This window comes from Trichechus manatus, unplaced genomic scaffold (assembly GCF_000243295.1).
Source record: "Trichechus manatus latirostris isolate Lorelei unplaced genomic scaffold, TriManLat1.0 scaffold00109, whole genome shotgun sequence".
Taxonomy (NCBI): Eukaryota; Metazoa; Chordata; class Mammalia; order Sirenia; family Trichechidae; genus Trichechus; species Trichechus manatus.
The window spans coordinates 6,443,617-6,463,457 of record NW_004444045.1 but is presented as its reverse complement, the minus strand read 5'-3'; the positions used below and the strand labels follow the sequence as shown (position 1 = coordinate 6,463,457).

At 38.8% G+C, this 19,841-nt stretch overlaps 1 protein-coding gene across 1 annotated transcript in view; it reads right to left on the bottom strand.

Annotated features, from left to right (window-relative positions):
- UNC5D (unc-5 netrin receptor D) overlaps positions 1–19,841 on the bottom strand; it is a 678,804-nt gene that overhangs the window by 124,006 nt on the left and 534,957 nt on the right. The window contains exons 6-7 of the mRNA XM_012557565.1: positions 1,068–1,248; positions 59–226 (exon numbers count right to left, since the gene is read on the bottom strand). Coding sequence (XP_012413019.1) covers positions 59–226; positions 1,068–1,248 — 349 coding nt within the window. The remainder of the gene's footprint in view (positions 1–58; positions 227–1,067; positions 1,249–19,841) is intronic.

Genomic DNA, 19,841 nt, shown 5'->3' with positions numbered 1-19,841 from the left:
CACCACCTTAAAAGTGTTGGTGGATCAGAAGGGAAAATGGAATCTGCATATATCTCACCAGGACAAAGAGAAGTGCAGGTTATTTTCTGCACTGACATTCCCTCACAAAAGGCTCCACCATTGAGAGGAGCTGGGTTGGTGCAGGTCCGGGAACGTTTCTGCCATCCTCTACCACAGGGAACATTGCAGGCTGACCACTCTGTCCAGGAAGACCAGCCTCCATTCACTGAGAGAGAAAAATGGGGAGGGAAGAAAAAAAAAGGAGAGAGGTTTTTACTGATTGCCTACTATGTGCAAACCACTGTGCCAGGTGTTGTGAGTTGGGCATCTGGGAATCAAGAGACTACGTGGACCCACACTGGTTCCTCTGTTGTGGTGCAACAGTGGGCTTTACCTCATCTCTGCCCCTCAGCCTACTCATCTGTGACAGCAGGGATGCTTAAAACTTGCTTTGCAGGGAAACTATGAAAAATAGGAAGAACTCATCAAGATATCTCCAAAGCACTTGAAAATCCACAGCATAATAAGGAAAAATAAGCATTTGAAAATCTATCACTTAAAGTGCTTCCAAAATAAATCCCCAGACTCTTCTAATGTGGAAGGGAATACCTTTACTTAAATAGCTGGGAACTTCTTTTGTACAATACCTGTTTTGGGTGGATTTCATATGCCAGGAAAGGAACCGACTGACGGCAGATCTGGGGAGGATGGGAGTGGATGTTGGGTTGGGAAGGGGTTGGAAGATAGAAGTTGCCCACTTCAATTCTTTTCAAGTATAAACACGATGGTAGAAAATAAAGAATGTTTTATTATCTTAAAGAGAGAGAGAGATTGGAAATATCCAACTATCTCATTAAGTCCAATACTGGATGGAAAAATAAACACATTAATAGCAACAGGAGTGAAAGATGTTTTCTTACCTGTCAATGGGGAGGCAGGACAGAGGGCGGCCATGGATGACCCTCAATGTCCTTTCAGCTCTGAACATTGGTTTTAATAAAATGCACAGTCCCTCTACTTTGCTTTCCGCCCTCCCAATCTTTTCCTAGCCTTTGGGCTGGTCTTACCGTAAACCACCACAGTGGCTGACAGGCTCCTCCTCTTGGCCACGATGTTGGCTGCCATGCAGGTATAATTCCCTGAGTCTGAGAGGCGCGCCTGCCTGATGATCAAGTTGTGGTCAGCCCTGGTGTCAATGTTCTCGTCTTGCTCAGAGTCAATGGGCTCCTCATTTTTCAGCCATTCCACCTAAAAGAAGACATGAATGTAAATTTAACAAGTCATGAAAAAATGGGGATGCTTTTCTGGAATTGGAAGGTGGGAAGTTCCGGTGAGGGGAGAGAGAGGTATACTTAAATTATAGAGCAAGCTAATTCTTTTCTGTATTTCATATCCTGTCCCTTTTATGTAGTAAATTTGGTATATCAGAAAATAAATACCAAAGTTAGTAAACTGGGAGCAGGGAAAGAACACAAATATCCTATTGACTTTGACCTATTTTCTGAAAATGCAATGGAAGAAAGAAAAGAGGTGACTACAATTAGGCCATTTCATTACGTTTCATTTTATTACAACTCTGATGATGGTGTTCTGAAAATCGTTCCAAAACGGAGCTCAGAAAATCAATACATATATGCAGAACCTGTACTCTGTGCTGAAGAAGACACAGATGGCAGACTTCTGCTCCCCGGATCCTCATTCTCTCCAAGTTGAGGTGCCCTTCCTTAGCTCTTCTATTTAATGGAGCGGCTGGTTTTCCCCTGAATCCGATGTTTTCTTTTCCTGTTTGTCCTCCACTTCCACTTCTGAACGACATCTCCCCTCTCTGCGCCATCTTGGTGGCGCTAGACCCATCTCTTGTTTGACAATAACCATTTAGCTACATCCATCAGCGTATGTAAAACACGGTAATTTAATGGATGCATAAAAACTGTAATTTAACACAGAAAGCAACAGCGGTGATGGCACCAGAGACCTCACACAGAAGCATATGCATCTGGGGGCATTTCCACACACCCTGCCCGCCATTTACATAGATAATTGAAAATCAGTTTTTAAATAAGTTGCCTCGTTTCATTTCTGTGTTTAAATCTAAAAAATTCTAATTTATCACCAATAAACAGGTGGCATCTGCTACATAACAATTTGGTTTAATAATGATTTGTTGGTCTCTGTAAAAACGAATTTATTTAGAAGAAAACCTATAATGATCCTTCAATGTTTATCCCAATTACCACTCCATTTAATGAGAATTCAGAATACCAAAAGTATTCATCATTCAAAATTTACCCTAGTAGAGATACATTTGAGAGAAGAAAATTTTACCAAATAGCCAAAAGAAGACAGGGGAGAGCTACTTTAAACCTAGAGAAGATCTGTAAAAGCAGAGTAGTGCAGAGCCATTAAGTAAAGAAGCAAACCACACCACCAGCCCCAGAAGTTCCAGAGGGATCACCACGTTCCAGCCTGGAGGAGTACCCAAACCAAACCAAATCTGTTGCACTAGAGTCCATGCCGATTCATGGACATGCTAATAACGAACCAGAGTCAAAAATACCCCCATTTAACAAAGCAGGACAACGGAACCAATTTTAAAGCACATCTGACTGCCAGTCTGTGGCACAACGCCTCCTCATTTTCCACTGAAATTGCATATTTCACAATCATTCATTTGCTAATTTGACAAATATACAAACCTTTATTGAATGTCAGAGGTTGTATTAAGAGCTGGGTAAAGCGAGGTGAACAAAACCAACATGGACTCTTCTTTCACAGATCTTACATTTAATGGGCAAGATGGAAATACATAAGTAAGTCCACACTTCCATCAAAAAATAAGAGCTGGGAGTAATATCATTACCAGTATCTGGGATGAAATACTTACTGCAAAGCCAGTAATAGAATTGGATTTTACAAATCACCATCACTGCAACATCACTAGGTGTCCCTAGGGTAGCAAATGGCTAACACGCTCAGCTGGTAACTGAAGGGTTGGAGGTTCAAGTCCACCCAGAGGTGCCTCAGAAGAAAGGCCTGGCGATTTACTGCCAAAATATTAGCCATTGAAAACCCTATGGAGCACAGTTCTAATTTGGCGGCACACATGGGATTGCCAGGAGTAGGAACTGACTGGACAACAACTGGTTTTTGTGCTATATCACTGGAGAGAACAAATTTTGCTAAAATAGTTCTGGAGAACTTCTGGTCGGCCCCTTCTCTCCGCCTTGTTCAGAAATTCAGGGAGTAAATTACCTGGTTTTCTGATCAGTAATACCCTAGGTCTTGCTATCTGAAGCACCTAGAAAGCTCACTACTCCTGTATTTCCTCCCAAACAGCTGCTCAGGAATCTGGGAGAGTCTGCTAGCGGTTCATAAGTAAAATTTATTCATCTGAATAGCCAGGAAGAGCCCTGGGGACAGGGCCACTGAGACCTAAACAAAAAGGGTCCCAGAGACCTGGAAATCACAGAAGGCTTTCCTAAGTGGATCTCAGCACAGGAAGAAATTAACACCACATTTATCAACTAGAGGTGTGGCTTCAAATTAAAAAAACTTCCTTAAAAATAAAAGAACAAAATTAAATGACCAATACTCTAGAAAAAATATTTGCCACAAATTTTATAGATAAAAGCTTGATAATATGAATAATAATATGAATAGCTCAAGCTCTCATATAAGTTGATGATAAAAACCCACCCAAGTAAACATAAAAGTGAATATATAATTCATTTAAAAAAAACCTTGCCATTAAATCTTTGAATAAGTACTTAACACCACTAGTAATAATCATAATAATAATACAATGAGATTTTCCTACCACTATATCAAAGATGGAGCCCTGGTGGTGCAGTGGTTAAGAGCTTGTCTGATAACCAAAAGGTCGGCAATTCGGATCCACTGGCTGCTCCTTGGAAAGCCTATGGGGCAGTTCTACTCTGTTCTATAGGGTCACTATGTTCAGAATCAACTCAGTGGCAATGGGTTTTTGTTTGTTTGTTTATGGCAAAGATTAAAATTATACACACTTACACACACACACACACATGCAGCCCTGGTGGTGCAATGGTTAAGCGCTTGGCTGCTAACCAAAAAGTTGGCAGTTCAAACCCACCCAGTGGCTCCAAGGGATAAAGACCTGGCTATATGCTTCCATAAAGATGACAGCCAAGAAAACCTATGCGGCAGTTCTACTCTGTCACATGGGGTCCTTATGAGTTGGAATTGACTCAACAGCATCCAACAACAGCAACAACACACACACACACAGCCACAGCTTTTGTTTTTGTTGTTTGTTTTTTGCTTAGAGCGGGAGATATGGGACATTTCACCTATTGCTTCTCTACCATCTTAACTAATTCGTCTGTCTGCAGCTTGCATTCTTGCCTCTACAGCCAATTCTCCACAAAGGGATCAGAGTGTGTCACTTTTAGCTTGAAATCTTTCAATGGCCTCAAATCTCACTTAGAACAAAATTCCAAATCCTTACCAACAAAGCCCTTCTGTGTTCTGGACCCCAGTCAGTTCTCCACCTCAGATCCTCCAATAAGTTTCTGCTCACTTCATTCCAGCCATACTGGACTCCTTCCTGTTCCCAGAAGGCTCAAAGCTAGTTGCAACCTCAGGACCTTGAAAGCTACTTTCTCTCCCTGGAAGGACTTTCTCACAGGTATACGCATGTTCTGAATTTCATTTTTCATTCAGGTCTCAGCTCAGAGAGGCCTTCCCTAACAACCCTTTCTAAAAGAGCAAACACTCACTCCTCCCACCCTCCTCCCTCCTTCTTCATGTCACTTATCTCCACCTGATGGTCTTAGAGATGACAATGACTTTTGTTCTTGTAATTATTGTCCTAGGAATTTACCAAAGGAAAATATTAGAGACACAAACAAGGACTTACCCACAATCCACTATTTCTGGTAGGGAAAATACAATGGATGCCCAAGCTAACTGCCAAATCATAGAGCTTTGTTTGAATAAATTGTGATTCAAAAGTATGATGTAGTATTCCATAGTCATTAAAGTCATGATTTCAAATAGAGAAAACACAAAAAAATCCTCATAGTATATGAAAGAGTCAAAATGCAAAAACTGTATATTTGCTGTGATCGCCAATTTGTAAAACCAAAAAGAAAAAAATTCACCCACACAATTATGCTTAAAAAATGGTTGAAAGAAAACACGTTTACAGAGATTTTAAGAGAAGATGGTTCTTTTCTTGCTGAAGGTTAACTGTGGCACGTTCAACAAAGGCTTTATTAATCTAGAAAAATCACGTTAGTTTAAAAATCTTATCCATTATGTAGCACAATGATTTCAAATTTATATTTAGATGCTGAATATTTCTTCAAAGCTTATCTGAAATCTCAAAATGAAAAACAGATAAACAAGGAGAGATTTTAAGATGGATGTGCAAGTAAATGTGTCTGAGCCACAGGCGTGAGAGACCCGATGCTACATCAGTTGGTCCACCGGAAGGGCCTCTGTTTGCCTTTCTCCAGGGGGAATCACTCACATCCTTGACTCTCTATGCAAATGATGCCCACTAGGCATGTTTCCACCACCCATCTGTTAGTTTGTTGTACTATGGTGGCTTGACTGTTGTTCCAGTGCTAAGCAGGTTTCAGCAGAGCTTCCAGGCTAAGAAAGACTAGGAAGAAAGGCCTGGCATTCTACTTCTGAAAATCAGCCAGTGAAAACCCTATGGATCACAATTGTCTGATCCACAGTCTATCACGGGGATGGCACAGGGCCAGGCAGTGTTTTATTCCATTATGCATGGGGTTGCCATGAGTCAGGGACCCAGTCCACACCAGCTAACAACGACTACAGGGATCTTTAGTGCATAACCTGTGTCATTGCTATACAACCTACCCTCACCACCACAGACATGTACTATGCATGCATACTTGGATGATTTGCTGCTAGATCTACCCGGATCATAGTCTGAAAGCAATATAGGGTAAATGAGGTGTCATAGGTTCACATACATTCTGGTATACTTGGTATTTATGGAGTCATGACTGAGACCCATCAATCCAATTATGTCTATAAACAATCAGTACATTAGTAGATGCCTAACTGTGGGGCTATTTTTTATTTGTAGCTTAATAGTTTATCCATTTAACTGATGGCAGGATCTCTATGAGAAAATCAGTTTGGTATTTTCCGGGCTTATAAAAGTAACAAATTGCACTTGGATTTATGCATTTGTCACTTAGAGAAATTTTAAAACATTTTTGATGTGCTAAGTGCTCCTAATGTAGAACAGTTTAATAAATAAGATAGAGAGAAAGCATTCCCTCCACCAGCAGTTGCAAAGGCAAATGTTCCTGGGGGCCTGCGAGGTGACATAAATTAGTGAAGTGGCGCCGGGTGCAAGACATCCCTGTGTACACCTTGCGTATTAAACACAAGGGGCTGTTCATTTCCATGAAGGGATGAGCTCACTTTCATTTTCTTGAAAAAGTTGCCCTTTTTGTCTTCTCTTGTTTTCCTACTTGAGATAGAGACCTAGATACAGAGAAATGTTTTCTATTAAAGAAAAATAGCAATGACAGTGCAATGAAAAATGACAACGAACTCATTTTTGCTTTAATGTATCACCCAAACAACAATGGCAAAAAAACCCTTTGCCATCAAGCTGATTCTGACTCATAGTAACCTCATGTGTTGCAGAGTAGAACTGTGCTCTGTAGGGTTCTCTAGGCTGTAATATTTACAGAAGTAGGTTGCCAGGCCTTTCTTCCATGGCACTGCTGTGTAGGTTCAAACTGCAAACTTTTAGGTTAGCAGTTGAGTGCAAACTGTTTGTGTCATCCGGGGATGTTATTCATGGAGTAAGCCGCAGCATTAGGAAGGATGAGAGGGGTGGAGATTGTGGCAAAATGTGGAGCACACTTCTGAGAAATTTGCAGCCACTAATCAGCTTCAGGCTATAGTTACCACAAGAGAATGTAGGCCCAGGGTGGCCAGATCCTCAATTTTTTATGAGACTCCAGAGATATACATTTTTATGCAATATGTCTTGATTTGTACATGATGGCTCATATGTAACAAAATATACTGTGAGGGCCAAACAAAACATCTTTGTGGGCTAGATGTAGATTTGCCCCCTCTTCTCCACAGAAAGTACAATACACGTGCTTTCTGACCCATAGTGAATGTTATTACAGAGAAGCTCAATGTCAATTCACCAAAGTTAATTCTTTTTCATTAAATCTTCTTCCTCCATCATTCTAGAATGTCAAGGTTCATAGGTGTTATTGCCTACTCTCAAGGCTTTGCCACGGAAATGACTGACAAGCATCAAAGAACTTTTGAACCTATATAAAATATTCTGCACATGTTTTAAGGGCGTAGCATGTATACTGAGTTCAGAAATTACTTTACATGAGATTGTCTATGCAAGAAAGCCCTAACTGTGCTCTTAACAAAAGCAACACAAATTTTCAAGTTAGCATCGTGGGATCGATTCATTGATCTCCTGGAGGCTAAGGGATATGTGTATCGCTGATCCAAATGACCTCACACTATCAGGTCATCTCTTTAACAGGGAAGCTTAACATGCCTGAAAGTTGTTGGAGGCATTCACTCCTCAGAGATATAATTCTTTAGCCTGTTTCTACGTATTTAGTTCAGATGGATAATCCCAGTTAGATGCTTGTGAAGAGACTAGTTTAGAGGTAATGAGCTTATGGAATTGCAGGATGCCGGCATTCATCAGCATAGTGTTACGTACAGATGGTCTGCAGTTTGTAGATTTTCCAGTTTATAAACAAATCTGGAAAAGCAGACCATCAAAGACAACTAGATTTCACGCTAGACAGCGGGTTCCTGATCATTCACTCTGGTTAGCGGGGGACAGAAGGGATGCAATTGACAAGCCTAGGGATTTTCTAACCAATCAGCAGCATGGTATAATCGCATGGGGAGCCTGCTTTAGAACAGTGATGGATAGATGCTTTGTGGGAGATTTTCTTACTAACATCTAGGTTCCATCTGTATGTTGGCATCAGTCATAACATTTCACTTATTTGACCTTTCATCAACAACATCTATGTCCGTGTGTACATAAAACTTACATTTATATGTTCATTTTTTCATCAGACAGTATTTCAGAATTCTCATGCTCCTGTTCTTGACGTTCCATAAGAGAATGAGGAGGTAACAGTTTTTATTAACCTTTTAGAAATGAAGAATCTGGATCACAAACTGGCCACTTTAATAAGCCAGTTCTCCCATGAAGGATCCCAAGGCTTTTGTCCTTTGAATTCTAGACAGTGTCAACCTGGGAAACTCCCTTCATATCCTGCAGAAAATGCCAATGAGAGCCCTTCATTGATAATATTCACCTGGTGGTCCTATCGTCTAATTCCAATTCACTTTCTTGGGATTTTCTAGACTCAATAAAAAATGGAGTTGCTCATATGTATTATAGACGGAACCTCAGTTTTATGACTTTTGAAGCTCCTCACTTCATCTCGTCATTGCCTATAATAATTTTCTTTCTGCTCTACTAGTTTGAAAGCTCCTTAAGAACATGAACAATATTTTGAAGACTAATATCTTGCATAGAGTATACTTCTGAGGAAGTTCAATGTCACCTGCTGAATAAATTTTCTAGCCCAAATTAGTGTTCATGCAAATCTAGGGACTGCTTTATTTTATGTGTGTGTAATGTGTATACACACATACATTATATACACATATACACACACATATAATAAATGTTCAAACTGCGTTTTAGGGGTAGGGTTAAGGGAGCAGAATATTATTTTTTATTTTAGACCCCAGGGCTGAAAATAGATTATGATCTAGAGAGATTTCTAGTATAACTGCTCTTAAATATATACTGGAAGCCACTAATAGTCCATAATGGCTCCATGAAGTCTCATGTTGAATTTCATGTATTTACTCAAGGCGTGAGTTATTCAAGAGTCATAAATGCCCCTCCCCCGACTAGAATCAAGGATGGCTTAGGAAGGCAGCCTTGTTGGTGGGACAGCTCCCTTCAAGAGGAGCTTTGGGTTGGAGAGACAGGACTACAGGAAGGAGCCGGAGCCAAGGAAATACAAGCCATGGCAGTTCACAATAGAGTCACTGCCTACATCATCTCTCAAAACTTTTGTGAAGTAACCATCATACAGAATGACAAGTGTGATTGGCGTTTTCTGGAGAAAACAGAGAGAAGGTCTACATTCTAGCTGGTGAGGAGCTGAACTGAGACGGGTAGAGGGGTGGGACAAAGTGGACCGGGAAGAAGTCAAGATGGGATTACATAGGAACCATGGGGAGAGCTCTGGACTTCTACTGTCTAGGAAATTAGTGTAACTGATAAATTTTTCATTCAGTTTAAGCCGCATCCTGAGTTTAGATCAAATTGATATTTTCTAGCCTAGTAACAATTAGATATAACATTTCTTGATCCCCTGCTACGTGCCAGGTACTCTTTTAAGTACTATATATGTGTTAATTAATTTAATTCCCCAAAATGGCTTTGATTTGCATGCCATTGTTATCACCTTCATTTCATTGATAAAGAAACAGCAATATTAAAAATATGTTAAAGAAACAGCCATGTATATAGTAAATAGTAGAGTCAAGGGGAGTCCAAGATTTTCTCTTAACCACTAAGCTCAGTCATCCGTATCATTCACCAGATTTGGCTGGAACGACCATAGGCTATTTGCAAAATTACATCGAAATACAGATGTCCGTCCCCATTGAGTATCATTTAAAAACATGCTACTTTTATCATTCCTAACGAAGAGTTGGAAAAATTTTCTTGACAATGGCCAGGCTGTGAAAATAAGTATATTGTCTCCTGGGGCAGAGAGGGGGCAATTTAAAGGACAGCTCACACTTGAATGCACACATTCCGGTTATATTAACATGTCAGGATGTTCCAAATGTGACCTGAATTATTTATGACATCAAAAAATCACTCAAACTTAATATTTGTCCGTATAGGGCTCATGCGAAGTTATGCTAGCCCTGTCAAAGATATCTGGTATATCATTTCCTTTTTGGCAATGAGTGGAGCAAGAGGTCCATGAGATCTTCCTGTGATGATACACCCTCGGTCTTAAACTATTTAAGAAGAATAATGTGTCTGGGTAATAAGTCTGTTGGGTGACCTATGGTAATATTTTTGATTTTTCAGAAAAGGACATTTACCTGTCTTGGATATGAATGTGATTCTAAAGATATAGCAACCATTTTGTGGCCATGAGGAAAAGGCAAATGGAATCACAGAGATATTGGCCAATGTCTTGCAACTTATGAATGAATGCATTCTTACATAAAACATTTTCTCATCTGATCCTCACAACAACCCCAGGGTAGGCACAGAACATTTTATTCTCTCAATTTTACAGATTATGTGATTTGCGTAAGGCCGCATGCTTGGGGAATGGTAGAACTAGAAATAGAATGCTTCAGCTAACTTTTCGACCACAAGATATTAACCATTTTCTTAATCCCTCTTATTGACTACATCATGAAGTGCTGGTCCTTAACATTTCCTACAGTTGTGACTTGGCATTCTCAAATAAGTTTTATCTGGAACTTAGCAGTAGCATGTAATGATGTCCTTCTACTCATTATGGAGCATACTTTCTTCTGATGTTAGTTTAGGCCATTACTTGCTTTGTAACTTTCAGATTACATGTCACCTGTCCTCTCATCTCTCCTTGATAATATTTCCTTCAGGTTATTTATAACAGTGCTATCATGTTTCCTCTTTTGTCTTGCTTTTCTTCCCAGGCTCTATAGATTGATTTTAAAGCAACCTACACTGCACTTTCTTCAACTGAGCTCCACTTATCTGATTATGCATTACAAAAGGAAGCAGAAATTCAGCTTAATTGTGAAGTCACAGCAGCAGAACCAGACAAAGGATAGAAAGCTAATGATCACAGGCAGAATCACACTCACCGATGTCGAATGAAATGATAGACATGAGTAGCTCCGTAGAAGCCTGAATTCTGACTATGGAACTCTGTGTTCTGACATTGTGTGTCTCCTGTCAGATCAGTGTTATCCTTTCACTTCTCTGTTTCAGTTATGAAACCTCATGCTATTTTTTTAAATTCATTTTGATAAGTAAATGGTCTCTGGGAAAGTGAACACCCTGGTCCACTGTTTACTGAAACCCTAATGTTGTCCCAAGTGCAGAATGAAACATGTTTACCTTAATGTAAAGCATTTGCAAGAATGATGATCGGAGGGAAAGGAGAACATTAAACAGAGAAAACATAAATATAAGAATGCGGCGCGATATGCAATCATACAATGACTTGTAAGGGCTGGTACACGTTGCCATTTGCTATTCAATTATGTTTTCCATAGTGTAACGGATCTCATGCTTTACTAATTCTACCTTTGCTTGCTCCCATCTGCTAGAGGAAAAAGAATTCTGCTTTTCAATCTCTGACGATGCACCACCTAAGATACGCTTCCAACACTTGATACCCTGAGGAGTGTTCCAAAACATAGTGCAATGTGCCACTCCTTCTTAAGGGATTATTTTAAGGTGGTGCGAATTGGAAAAAGATGGCATAAAGTGGGCTTTCAGAAAGACTCAAAACTGTTTCTGTATTCACATTTCCCCCCGTAAATTTCTGGTAAGTAAAGAAGGTTTTAAGGTTGCCGGGGGGATGTCAATACTCCCCTTTTTCTGTCCCTTCGTTGCACCACTATGTAACATAACACAAGGACTGAGAAAATAACCATCTTATTAAGGATTAAAGCACTGACGATTCTAAAAGCTCACATAACAAACTGTTTTTAAAAGCTAATATCTGCTTACATACAATTAGATAAAGACACACATACACACACGCATAAAGCTTACTCATGCATATACGCACACCATTTGAGAAATCAAATCAGCTGAAAATAAAAATGTTAATAGCAGCCCTAGTGAAAGGCTAATCATTTAATGATCTTCAAAGGAAATGCAGGGACAGATATGGATTAGTTCAGCTTCCATATATTGGGTGGCTAAGAATGAATTAGCATAATCATAAATTTGTTCCAATTACAGAAGGCAATTATCAGAGACCAGCTTACAGCATTATCAAAATGAAATCAGCAAAGTGCATCTACATTCCAGGTAGATGCCATTGAGTTAATGGCGCTTAAAAAAAGAAAGACCCCACAGTCTTCCATCTTTTATCCCTTTGATTACTGTAGACTCTGCACAAGTTTCCTTTCAGCTGAAAGGCACAAATCTACCATATAAAAAGGAAAAAAAAAAAAGCATTTTGTAAGGGGAAAAAAAATCATGCTTAATTTTATAGCACAATAGCCAAATCAAAACTCTAAAGTTTTATGTGGATAATTTACCTAAATCAATGGTACAGATGGTGCTTTAAAATTTTAGACAGGGATCTGCATAACCTCTTGTGTTCTATCCAAAATATTGATTAGAAATAAAACTCTGACTAAGCCTGTCATTACCTGCCCCAAACAAAAGATCTTTGTGCAGAAATGTAGTGTTGTTTTACAAAGGTAGCCCCACTGGTGTTCATATTGTTTGTTTTCATTTTGCCTTCCCCTTATAAATAGAACCTGTTGCCTTGTTAACCATTGCCAACCTGGAAAGGGCACAGGAGAGTCAAAAAGATTTTGTAAAGGAGGCAATAGATTTATTCTCCAAATTTTAGAGCTGAAAAGAACAATTACATTTAATTAACTAAAATTATGCATATATATTAGAATATACCCAGCACTCATGGAAACAAAAATTAATGAGGTACTCAAGACATCACGGATAAATAAGAAAGACAAAAATATGTACAAAGGATGGTAAGCCCAGTGGAGCTGAGCTAAGCAAAAGGAGATTGGAAGGGAGAGGAGGAAAAGAGGAAAAGAAAGAAGAGAGACTAACATTTAACTTATACTGAGGGTCTGCTATGTGTCAGATACTATCCTAGGCTCTTTCACATCTTAACCCACGTGATGAGGTAGACATTGTTGACTACACTTTCACAGTTAAAAAAACAATTAAGGATCAGAGAAGTTAAACATTCAAACATGCTTGAAATTCTGCCATCTAAAAACAAACAAAAAACCCTTTCTTCCTCTTCGTGGTCATATCTCTTGAGTTCTTCACCACCTAGTCATCCCTCCTCATCACATTTCAATCTGATTTCTACCCTATTGAGTCCACAAACATGTTCTTGATAAGATTTCCAAGGATCTCCAAGTTGCTGCGTTCAGCGTGTATTGTTCTTCGTTCTTACTTACTTGGTTTTTGGTAGTAACGAAGACCATTCTTGAATTTCTTTCTCACACTGATTTTTATAACACCACGTGCTCTCTCCTCCTAGCCCTCTGGCCACCCATGTGCTGTCTCTTTAGCTGCTTTAACTTTCTCTATACCCACATTAAGTGTTGTATTTCTTCAGGTTTCAGGACTAGGCCTTATTCCCTACTCACCATACACTGTCTCCCCACATGATCTCATCCAGACTCATGGGCCATTTAGGATAATACACTGAATGTTCCCAAGTTGATATCTGCAGCTCGTTGGCCCTATGAGCCACAAACTCCAATATTCAGCATCTCTTTTTGTATGCTTCAAAGGCACTTCAAGTTCAATATGTTGAGTTGGACTTGGTTTGTTTTACATTTTTTCCTTGCAGAAATAATAAAGGGAGAGATGAGCTCCTCACCTATCTGACATTAAAATATTTGAAACTTATCATCATAGAAATCAAGACTGAAAAAATTTGAGGAGTTGGTGACATAAAGAGACTTTCACATTAAGAAGATCACTATTTATACATGATATAAAATATATAGGATGAGGCAAGGTGGACAAAGCAAGAAACAGAGGGATCATTAGGAGACTGTGATAATAACGTAGGGGAAAGATTATGGTAGCTTGAACTGAAAGTGTTACAGTAGATATACAGTAAAGAGCCTTGAGAAGAAGTTAGGGGATAAAATAGAATGAACAGAAATTTGTGAACGGCTGGTATAAGATTAAAGGAGAAAAGATCCAAAATTTGGCACTGATATTTCTGATTAGGACGATTAACTTAGGAAACACCAGGAGAAAAGGTCATTTTTAGATACTGTACTGGTATGTGCTGACTGAGTACCAACTTGGTTCCTAATATACAAAGAGCTCTTAGAAATGAACAGGAAAACAAACAAGCAAACATGCCAATAGAAAGATGGACTAAGTAAGTGAATAATTAATTCAGTGATGAATATAGTTAAGTGTAAGAAGCACATGAGACATTGAAATAAATATCTTCAACCCAGATCTCTCTTGAGCTCCAGACCTAATAGTCAACTACTTTTGGGGCATATTTACTCCAGAATCTTCAGCACAAATTGTAATCAAAACTATGAGAATACATGAAATCATGCAGAGAGAATTAAAAGAATAAAAAACAAACAAAAAATGGCTTAGGACACAACCCTGAAGAGCAGCACTTAAAACTAGGAAGGAGAGGCTGCAAAAAAAAATGTTGCTGATGGTGAGTTAAGAGAGAAACCAGTAATGTGTGTATCATGGAAACCAAGCAAGAAAAATGTTTTAAGTACTGAAAAATCACCTCTGAAATGACAGGTGATGTCTTAGTCATCTAGCACCGCTGTAACAGAAATACCACAAGTGGATGGCTTTATTCTTTCACAGTCTGCTAGGCTACAAGTCCAAATTCAAGGTGTCAGTTCCAGGGGAAGGCTTTCTCTGTTGGCTCTGGAGGAAGGTCCTCATGCTGCATCAGTCTTCCCTCGGTCTGGGAGCATCTTAGCACAGGAACCTCGGGTCCAAAGGAAGTGCTCTGCTCCCGACACTTCTTTCTTGGTGGTATGAGGTCCCCCCCGCCCCCCCCGCCCCGACTCTGCTTGCTTCCCTTTCCTTTTTATCTCTTGAGAGATAAAAGGTGGTGCAGGCCAAACTAGGGAAACTCCCTTTACATAGGATCAGGGATGTGACCTGAGCAAGGGTGTTACAACCCCAACCTAATCCTCTTTAACATAAAATTACAATCACAAAAGGGAGGACAACCACACAATACTGGGAATCATGGCCCAGCCAAATTGATACACACATTTTTGGGGGGACATAATTCAATCCATGATAAGTAAGTATAGGTAAAATCCCAGCTTTCATTTCAACATGAAGCTCCTTCCCCAGCAAGTTAACTGAATCAATTTAAAGGATTCCATTCATGTCCTTGTTGTTTTTAACGTAAATCATCATCATTCATACTGTCACCCTTTGTTTTCTTCCCTTAATATTCACCAAAACCTTCCCAGAGTCTACTGATCACTTAAAAAATTGAATGGTATCTCTATCTCACTCCTTACAACAAAACAAATTCCAACCATATAAAATATCAAAATATAATAAATAAAACGCAAAAGAACCAAAAAAAAAGGGTGAATATTTTTATAATATTAGAATGGGGAAGGAGTTCCTGCATAGTATGAACCCCAAAAGCCATAAAGATTGACTATTTAAATTTTCAAAGTCCAATACAGCAGAAAGATGTCATATGTCAGGTTAAATACGTTAAAAAGATGTTTGCAACATACAACAGAGTGTTTTCATACGAAAATCAGGGGAGATTTTAAATATATTTTGTAATTTACAAAATGGGACCAGTAGTCACAGCAGATGCTCATCTAATAAAAACAGATGCCAGTCAGTACACTATACCAATACGTATTGACTAAATATCTACCTGGTCCCTGATATACAAAGAACACCCTAAAATCAATAGGAAATAAACATTCCAACAGAAAAATGGGCTAAGTACTTGAAGGGATAATTTAGGGGGAGAAATACAAATGACATATGAAAACATGAAAAGTTAATTTAACCTCACTATTAATGAAAATGAAAATGAGATACTACTTTCAGTTTACCAGCATGTCAAGTATTGAAACTATTTATAATATTTAGGTAAATGTGTAAGGAAATTATGTTTCAATTCACTCTTTGTGATGGTCTAAATCAGTATATCTCCTTTGCAGCGACAATCTTGTCCTTTTTACCAGAACTGAAAATATCTATATAATTTAATGAAAAGTGTCCTGGTTCCAAGAGAATAATTAGTAAAAATTCAGAGGCATGCACTAATATATTAATCACAATCTTGTTTATAGTAATAAAGAAACTGGAAATAGCCTAAATGTTGATTAATAGACTAAATCAATTATGATCCATTTTCTCAATGGAATACTACACAACCATCAAAAAATAATGGTGTATATTTATTTTAATAGAATGGAAAAAGCTCCTTAAAACATTATTGAGTATAAAAAGCAGATCATAAAACTGTATTTTTATTATGTCTACAATCAAACACATACATACACATTAGTATCTAGAAGACAGTTTGCCAAATGTTGTGTGGTGGCATTTTCTTTATAGGGTCCTATATTGCTGTCATTTTCTGTAGGAGCTATTCACCAAATATTTCTGGCTCTGTGCTTCACGGGTATGTTGTACGTCCTGGCCACTTTGTAGGTGGTGGGGTCATGTGACTAGTTCTGGCCAGTGAGTTGTCAGTAGAAGTGACAAGTCAGTCCCAAGAGACCAAAAACCAAACTCATTTACTGTCCTGTCAATTCTGACCCACAGTGACCCTATAGGACAGAGTAGAACTGCACTACAGGGTTTCCAAGGAGTGGCTGGTGGATTCGAACTGCCAACTTTTTGGTTAGCAGCCATAGCTCCCCACAGCTCTTAACCACTGTTCCACCAGGGCTCCATTCCAAGAAAGAACATTTAATTTCCTGCGTTGAGACTCTCCAAACTTCTTTCTCTCTCAGCCACAATAGCCAACGATATTTTGGACAAGATCTACTCCATCAGCCTCTGGCCTGGAGTAAAGGTGTCATGGAACACAGTGCCCAGCTGATCCGTGCTGGTATGTAGCATGAGAGAGAAATACAACTCTATTATTTTGAGCTACTAAGATTTCTAAGTTGTTTGTTATTTTATCATAACACCTATCACCTATCCTATCTTATATAACCTATATTTATAAGCGGGGGGAAGGGGAGGTGATTTTCAATAAACAAACAAATGTATACTTTCAAATTGAAAAAAAAAAATCTTTCTAATACTCCTGGTCTCTAAGAAGGAAACAAGTTCTTTGAAATTACATATCCTCCTTTTTTATAAACTAATACATTAACCAGAAAACAACCCATTTCTAGATGGCTGTCAGGCTGACTATCCCACATCATGCTTTGTCTTCACAGGTGTCCTTACTTGGCTATTTCAGACAACCCTTTAATCTGTGCACCATCTACACAGTGCAGGTAACTGTGTCAAAACTCTAGCCTCTGAATCCACGGAGGGATATTGCAGTGAAATTACTTTGCTTTTACATGTCACACTAATTTCAGCTGACCATACAATTTCATTAACAAAACTGTTTTTCACTTGTTTTTATTTTTTAAGTAACACCAAGAGTTTCATGGGTTACAGACATTCCAGGAGGAATGTAAAAAGAAGTGACTTTGCTATCCAACATTTTCTCATTTGGGGAGGGTGTTTCCGTTTCTCATTTTAATCAGTCAATTAAACTAGACTATTTTCCTATTTGTTTCTAGCCAGTTTATCTTCCTCCTCTTTGCGTTCTGGTTTTTATGAACTAGCTAGCTCAAAGCTGCTGTTTGGGCTTCACAACACTACAGGGAATGTTTAAAAAATAAACTAAATTGACTTTGTGACTTTTTTTTTTCAACTTGCTGAAAATGAGATTTTCCAATAGCCTTCACTCCACCAAACCCCTCTTCCCTTTTTAGTTTAAAATTTGGTACTAAGATGAGCTTATCATAGTCCATTAATATCACTAGGGGAGACACTTATTTTCTATGCAAAGAACAGATTAGTCTACAATTCTTCCCCCTCACTTCCTTTATTGTTGTATGACTTTACAACTGCCTATATAGCAGACATTTATTAGTGTATTTGCCTTAAAAAAACAAAACGAAAAAACCTTTCCGTATTACCTCTTGCTTTACGAGCATACATTTACAAAAAAATAAATAAAATCACCGTGCAGCCCCAATCCATTATAAACCATTATTTCCTAGAGGGTGTAGTTACAGATCAGGGCACTGAAGAGTCAGTTCCCAATAACCCATTCAAAAAAGGAAAACCATGATCAAAATTGTTGAAAAAGAAGAAAACAAAAACAAAAAACATAACTGACTTTGGAATTAAACATCTAATTATTTACTTTAGGACAAATAAATGTATGTACATCTACATTAAATATATGTATATTTAGTAAATAATCAATTGAAGACAGGGTAAAAAAGTTCATTAGTATCCTAGAATATATAGACATACATTGTACTTTCTCGATAGATAATCCATAAATTGGATAATTTACCTAAAGATTATCTAGACTGAGTTCTGTGTTTAGCTATTGATACAGGGTAGAGTCAATCCCCTGCTCTTCCTCTGTAAACTGAAGAAAATGGCGCCTTCTCTCTCCTACCTTCCAAGGCTCTTGTTGTTGTTGTTAGGTGCTATCGAGTCGGTTCCGCCACTGTGTCAGTTCATCTAGTTGAGGGTCTTCCTCTTTTTCACTGAGCCTCCAATTTACCAAGCATGATGTCCTTCTCCAGGGACTGATAACATGTCCAAAGTATGTGAGATGAAGTCTTGTCATCCTTGCTTCTAAGGAGTATTCTGGCTGTAGTTCTTCCAAGACAGACTTGTTTGTTCTTTGGGGAGTTCATGGTATATTGGATATTCCTCCACAACACCACAACTCAAAGGGGTCAATTCTCCTTAGGTCTTCCTTATCCATTGTCCAGCTTTCGCATGCATATGAGGCGCTTGAAACATCATGGCTTGAGTCCGGCGCACCTCAAAGTGACATCTTTGCTTTTTAACACTTTAAAGAGATCTTTTGCAGCAGATTTGCCCAATGCAATGTGTTGTTTGATGTCTTGACTGCTGCTTCCATGGGTGTTGCTTGTGGATCCAAGTAATATGTAATCCTTGACAACTTCAATCTTTTCTCCGTTTATCATGATGCTGTTTATTGGTCCAGTTGTGAGGATTTTTGTTTTATATTGAGGTGTAATCCATACTGAAGCCTGTAGTCTTTGGTCTTCATCAGTAAGTGCTTCAGGTCCTCTTCACGTTCAGCAAGCAAAGTTGTGTCATCTGCATAACACAGGTTGTTAATGAGTCTTCCTCCAATCCTGATGCCCCATTCTTCAGGGCTCTTGGGAAGTTCAAAACAAAGCTGTGGATGAAGGATTTTTGTAGAATTCCAAAGGGATAAACTAATGTAATGTGGTAGCAGATTCCAGGAACATATGGTCTTTGCTGGTTCATTCAGGGTGCAAAGGCAAAAGTTCAAGGAGATAAGGCCAGAACAGCAGCAGCTTGTAATGGACTCTGCATGCCAATCAAGGAGTTTGAACCGCACCCTGAAGGCACCGAAGAACCATCAAAAAATTTAACCAAAGGAGTAACCAAAGGATTTTTGCTTAAGAAAAATCATTCTGGCAGCAATGTAGAAGATGACGGTTGACACTGGGGAGTAGTTAGGCCAGATAGGAAGCCATTACTCCATTAAGGGAGAAAAGTGAGGAGGGCCTGGAATAAGTCAGTGCAGTAAAGACGGAGAAGACACAATGCATGATAAATAAACTGAGAAGTAGTGAAGATCAAACATGAGAGCAATGGGGAGTGAAGGAACATGAGGACACCTGCATGACTCAAAAGTTCCTAGATGCAAGACAAGGATGCCCTTTATCACCACTCCTATTTAACATTGTGCTGCAAGTTCTAGCTAGAGCAATAAGGCAAGAAAAAGAAATCAAGGGCATCCAAA